We start from the raw sequence: 6872 nt of genomic DNA, 5'->3' as shown, positions 1-6872 counted from the left end.
AAATTCTCGTATATTCTGACATTAATCGATAAACTACTCGGTCCGACCATCGAAAAAAGTAGCAAACAAATAATTCGCATCACGGGAAATCAACTTAGTAAGCCAAACAAATTACAAAAAAAAAAAAAAAAAAAAAAAACGAGAGACACTTAAATGGACACCTTGGATGGGTACGAAAAGCTTCGAAGAGAGGGATTTGCGTGAGAAGAGCCCAGCGATGCAGGGACTCCGAGATTCCCCAGAATCGACATTTTTCTTTCTTGCCCTTTTTATATGGCGATTTGTGTACCAAATTATGGGAGGATTTTATTTTTTCAGTTTCAGAGTGAAAATTCGTTTTGTTTTTTTTTTTTTCTTTCTTTTTCTTTTGAGCTGTTTGGACACCAGTTGTTTGTTTGTTTGTGCGCGCTTTGCACTATGATGTTTTTGCTAAACATCGTCGTTTTAAGTGACTTTTTACATAAAGTAAAGCGAAGCGATTGAACAAACATATCTCGATTCTCTTCCAGACGGAAATCCTAATGCAGATTTGTTGCATTTTCAGATACATAATCGTATTCAATTCTGAAATTCTCGTGGGCATCGTTTGACATAGTTTTGTTTAAAAAAAAAAAACAAAAAATTGACTGCGTAAGCCACATAGCCTATAGCAATTTTAATTCAAAAAATTAGAAAAATAGCAAACTTAAACGTTTGATATTGCTAAATAGCCAAGGTTTGATAAATATTAAGTAAATAGTCATAAATGATGACGTGAGTTAATATGGCAGTGACTATTTACTTGATATTTACGTTTGTAAATATATAAAAATGGCTATTTACCTAATATTTATCAAACTTTGACTATTTAGCAATTCTTAACGTTTAAATTGGCTATTTTGCTAAATTACCCATTTTAATTTAACCAACATTTAGTAAATAATTTGTAAATAGTCAAGTTGCTTACGTGGCATCATATTTATTATGGATTTTTTTACAGTTTTGCCCTTATAATATTCGGCTTTGTAACTTTAATTTAGGCAGTTTTTTTTTTAATTTGAACCAAATATTTTAAACTGAATAGGTAAGTATTAACTGAAATTTCAAATTCTGGACGAGAATCTTTGAATAATTTTTGCGCATGTTGTTAGGTGATTAGTTTCTAATTTCGTTACTTAACATTAACTTACAATCTGTTAAAAAATTTACATTTATTGATAATCTTTTTTGGCCGATAGTCTCTCATTATATTTTGGCTGTCAATTGTAATTCAAATTTTACAGTTTCAGCGTGTTGTTCATAATTTCAGACGATTGAACTTTCAAAATTGTTTCTCCCAGAATTCATAATCATCCAAACATCATGGATGATTGTTTGTCATTTTCTCTAATTGATTCAGGTATGTGTTTCTTTATCAATTATGCAGTATTGCTAATCATTTGTCACTCTAATTTTTTTCTTTTTTTTCAGTGAAATTATTTGAGCAACAATGCCATGAATCAAGGAAAGCATTATTGCCTTATTGTAGTCAAGAAGATTCTGGGGCAGAAATTGTATTGTATGATAAACCCGATTTGAGGAATTTTCCTATGAATTTTGAAATTAATGTCAATAATGTATTTAGACGCAAAGATATAGTTCAAACGGCTATTGGTATGACTGTTGTTCGCAACAATTTTGAATTCAAGGTGTTTAGATCAAGTAAAACACGTTATAGCATTGGTTGTTCGAATCTTCAGTGTTCTTGGAAGTTAAATGCGTCGGTTTGCAAGAAATCTGGATTGTGGGTCATAAGGTCATATGTTAAAGATCATACTTGCTATGGACAATCAATTATGCACAAGAATAAACACGCATCTTCTGTTCTTATTAGCAAATGTGTCAAAGATGATTTTAGGGGTACATTGGCAAATAAAATTACGTCCTCCGGTGTTGCTGAAATAATGAGGACACGATTTAATATGGAGGTAACATATTATAGGGCATGGAAGGGTCGTAAAGAAGCTAGGGATCTTTGTGGTGATTTTGAAGAGTCATATAGTCATTTACCAATAGTTGGTGAAATGATCAGAGAGAGAAACCCAGGTTATTATTTTATGTTTTTTATTTTCGCCGACTTGTTACTTTATATTTTCAGCTTATTTACAATACAAGAAATTGGTAAATATTATATACATTTACACTATATTTACAGTTTAATATTTTTTATTTACTACATTCATTGTAAATTAAGGATTTATTTACGCAATACTTACCTTGCCCTTTTGTAGGTTTGTATACTGTGACCGAGACTGAACCTGATGGTGCTTTTAGGTATTTTTTCCTTGCATTTGGTGCTTCGGTAAAAGGATTCCAATTTTGCCGTCCGGTAATATCCGTTGATGGTACTTTCTTGAAAGGAAAATCTCATGGTACCTTATTATTGGCTACTGCTCAAGATGTTGACAATCATTTGTTTCCATTAGCTTTTAGTATTGTGGATTGTGAAAATGAAAATTTTTGGTATTGGTTTATGATGCATATTCGAGTTGTGTATGGTGTTAGAAAAGAGTTGGTGTTTGTATCGGATAGGCACAAGTCAATTCATAAGGCGGTCAACGCTGTGTTTCCGGAAGCGAAATTTGCTATATGCATGCAACATCTTTAGGGTAATGTGAAGGCCAATTTTAGTAAAACCTACATTCAGCCTCTTTTTTTTATAGATTTGCTAAAGCGTATTCAGTAAGAGAGTTTAAATATTGGCTCAATATACTCTCCAACAACAAAGTAAAAATTAAAAAGTATCTTCTCAAAGCTAATCCAAAGCTTTGGGCTCGGAGCAAATTTCATGGGAAGAGGTTTAATGTAATGACCACAAACATTTCCGAGTGTTTGAATGCTATTTTGCGATAAGCTAGAGGGTGGCCGGTTGCATGTCTTGTTTTGAGTTATAGAAGTCTAATTCAAAATTGGATCAACCAGAAGAGAGAGTTAATTCCAAAGATGTATTCAGGTCTTACAGGAACTGGGTTCAAGATGCTTTTTGATCCGCAGGAGGCTGCTCATTCTATGAATGTAAGTTATATAATATCCGAGCTTCTGTTAATAGAATTATTATTTACAACCTATTTACATTGAAGTAACATAATGTTTATTTACACGTCAATCACAGGTTAATTCCATTAATGACAATGAGTTTGAAGTTGTTGATGGTGCAATTCGCCGAGTTGTTGATGTTTCTCTGAGGACTTACACATGTTGTTATTGGAGCTTGAAGATTTTCCATGCTCTCATGCGTGTGCGGCTTTATATCGAAAAAATTTACGTCGTATTGATTTCGTACCATCATATTATACCCAAGAATGCTTTGCAGCCACATATGAGAAAGATGTGTTTCCAATTTCTCATTAAGGTGATTGGGAGCTCCCTATCGACGCTCAAGTTATTAAGCCTCCTATTCATAAACGTCAAGCTGAGCGACCGAAAGAGAAGAGGTATCGATCGAAGCATGAAAACTTCCACCCGTACAGTCATCGTTGTGGCAAATGTGGCTAGATTGGTCATAACAAAAGGAGTTGCCAAATTTAGTTGGATTTTGTTATGTTTTTCAATTTTTTATGGTTTTAAGTGAATTTGACTCTTGTTTTAAGTTTTTCGGTGATGTTTGTAAACTGGTTTAACGTTTATCATTGTTATGCATCTTGATTAGACTTGAGTCCCTATGTTTTTAGAATTTTTGTTATGATCTATCTAGATTCCAAGCAGTGGTGAAATATCATGCGAGGTAGTTATGTAAATACGATGTGTTAATAATGTCACTAGTTCATTTTTTTCTAATATCAAGAATGTTTATACTATGTACCATGGAAATAGAATCAGGGATTGTTGTCTCCACCGTTGAAGTTCTTTTTCGGAGCATATGTAAATAGGATACCATTTACATTAGTATCAAACATTTCTAGATTTGGAGTTCATTACTTAATAATGCTTGTATTAATAGCATACCATGTTTGTTAATGTCACTTGTGTGGGCTTCGGTTTTGTTACTTTTTTAATCTCTTGAACCTGTAAATAGATTGCGACATAACGACAATGTAATTCATATTAACTACTTCAAATAGATTTGTTTACCTCTTTTTTTTGTAGGGACTTGGACAGGGGTAGTATCGATAGGTGGATCGATAGGTGTAGTATCCTGTTAAACAAATTTGTATAAGTAGTTATACATTTTACGTTCATTTTGATGGTACATACTTATTAACAAAGCTGTAAATAGCTTGCATGAACAACTGTTGGTGAGGGACGTGGGTCTTCGCCTTTTTTAGTTTGTATTGAACTCCCCGAGCCCTGTAAATTAATTGTTAGTTGTGGAATAAATTGTAAAAAATAAACAAAGTCATACCGTTTCTTTTCTTGTTTGCTTTGGTGTTGCTTCATCGTAATCCTTTCGGATGTACACTTGAAATACATCCAATAGGGCGTCGTAATTCTCATGTGCCTCGTCCACACGCTGCTTTAGCATTTCTATTGTTTGGAGAACGCACTCCAACTTCATATGGACGTCATTAGTAGATCAACTAGGCGTTTCACTTTCCAAACCTCTTGAACTGCTAGCAACGCATTTGCCTTTGTCAACTGGTTTGGGGATCGGCTCCGGACTCACGTCTACTCGTTCAATGAACCATTCTGCTTGCTCATCTTCAGTAGCATTTACTTGATGAATGCGAAGCTAAAACAAAGACATGCATTATTTACAGCCATATATTTACATATTTACAGACTAAAATACTTACTGTTATATATGTAATTTATTTACCTCATCATTGTTAAAGATGTGTTGTTGCAGCTCATCGTATTCAGGGCTGTAATTGAAATGCCACTTGAGGAGTCGGGGTATGCTCAATTCTGTTGTCCGGGATGTGAACCATTGGGCTTCAAATTCAGGAATGACTTCATATGCCCATGCACATCTGTAATCGTATTACTATTACCGGTGACATTTTTTCCGAAAAAACTGCTATCATCTGCAAGGAATAAATGCGAGACGGACGGGGCGCCACGCGCGCAACTGTACCCTTCAAACAGCCCATGAGTCTCCGCGTTACGAATCAACGCCAAATAACCTTCAGCACAGATAACAAAGAGGTATGGTGATAGCGGGCACCCTTAGCGAATACCCCTCTCCGGAATCACCGCCCCTCCAACGGTTCCATTGAAGACAAAACTGAAGGAGGGGGTTGTGACGCACTTCATAATAGTACCGGTTATTCGAGGCCCAAATCCAAGGTGAACAAGCATTGCTTCGAGGCATTCCCACTCCACCCGATCATAAGCCTTGCTCATGTCGAGTTTCAAGGCCATAGCTCCATCTTGCACATTGCAATTTTGTTGTAGGGAGTGTAGAATCTCAAAAGCAGTTATCACATTATCGGTTATCGCTCGGCCTGGGACAAAAGCACTTTGGTTTTCAGCGATTACCTCGTTTAGCACCGTCTTAACTCTGTTCGGGATAGTCTTCGTAATGATCTAGAATATCACGTTGCACAAACCGATGGGGCGAAAATTTGACAGCCTCCGCGGTTTCCCCATTTTCGGGGTAAGAACAACATTAGTGTGATTAATGTCTTTTGGTGATCTGCCGTTGTTGAGGACATCGAGACAAAGACCACAAATATTAGCGCCCACCACTCCCCAATACTTCTGAAAGAAAGCTGCGTGAAATCCATCCGATCCCGGTGCCTTATGCGGGCCCATATCAAACAGGGCCTCCTTCACCTCCTCCTCCGAGAAAGAAGCGTCTAACATATCTGCAGAGTGTGATGAGAGAAGTTTGAACTCACATGAAGTTATACGTTGTATATCCACCGTACTCGAGTTTGAAGACTTGAACAGAGTGGTGAAATAGTTTGAGGCGAGTTTTGGAAAATTGCTCGCCCTGACTATCCACCTTCCTGTCTCATCCTCTAGTCCATGAATGGTGTTTCGAGTTCTCCGACGAGACGCCCTTTCATGGAAGTACTTAGAATTTCGATCCCCTCCCTTAATCCAATCGGCCCTAGCCCTTTGTCTCCAATAATAATCCTCAAGGTCGAGAAGGTAGTCTAACTCCTTTTCTGTAACGACCCGGTTTTTTTTTTTTTAATCGTTATCCGATCATAGAAGCTTGAATTTCATTACATACTTGTCAATATATATATATTTTTTTTAAACAACTAGAACTGAAACAATTATTTATTCTTAACTAAAAACTTTAACTCTAGAGTATAATAATATGAATAAGTACAAAAAGTTATTTATTCGAAACCAAAATAATTATTTGTCTTCAAGATGTTATAAATAGAAAGGAACATGCTTAACACAATTATCATAATAACTTGGCAGCGGAAAAACGTTTTAATTAGCGTAGCGGTATCCATCCCCACCCTTTACTCTTGTCGCCACCACGATTCCAACTCAAAGTCATTTACCTTGCACGTGTCCTACAATGCGAATGAAGAAAAAAAACATATACAAACATGTGAGCTAAAGCTCAGTGAAATTCATGTAAAACTCACAAAACATTTTTCTACGTAATAATAAATAAACATTATAAAGTTTTATTAAATCTTATTATCAACGTGATACATGTCTTGTTACTTGATTCATGATTTTCGGGGACCCCTAGTGATCGTATCGTATCGTGCGCACTAAGGCTTATGGAAACCATGCGGCCAAACATCGATTCCGCCCTTCCTGAACATGTACGACTCACCTTATCGAGACATAAACGTCTACGAGGTGGGTCGCAAGAACCTACTCTGGCGTAGGCCGATACGTCACCTACTTAGTGTTTTCACTTGCATACTTATTAAATCATTTGCATGGTAAAGTTCATGAAATAAAATAAGTCTAAAGCATGATTGGAAATTCTTAGA

General features: G+C 36.0%; 1 protein-coding gene across 1 annotated transcript in view; it reads right to left on the bottom strand.

The window, feature by feature from the left end:
- Nucleotides 1-415, bottom strand: part of LOC149402894 (cell division topological specificity factor homolog, chloroplastic-like) — a 1932-nt gene extending 1517 nt beyond the window's left edge. Inside the window, exon 1 of the mRNA XM_089608210.1 lies at nucleotides 162-415. Coding sequence (XP_089464336.1) covers nucleotides 162-251 — 90 coding nt within the window. The 5' untranslated portion in view covers nucleotides 252-415. The remainder of the gene's footprint in view (nucleotides 1-161) is intronic.
- Between the last annotated feature and the right edge of the window lie 6457 nt (nucleotides 416-6872).

The sequence above is a fragment of the Urtica dioica genome, chromosome 3 (genome assembly GCF_054948205.1).
Source record: "Urtica dioica subsp. dioica isolate 48M chromosome 3, U.dioica_male_clone48M_v1_H2, whole genome shotgun sequence".
In the NCBI taxonomy this organism is placed as follows: domain Eukaryota; kingdom Viridiplantae; phylum Streptophyta; class Magnoliopsida; order Rosales; family Urticaceae; genus Urtica; species Urtica dioica.
This window is presented reverse-complemented; position numbering and strand designations above follow the sequence as displayed.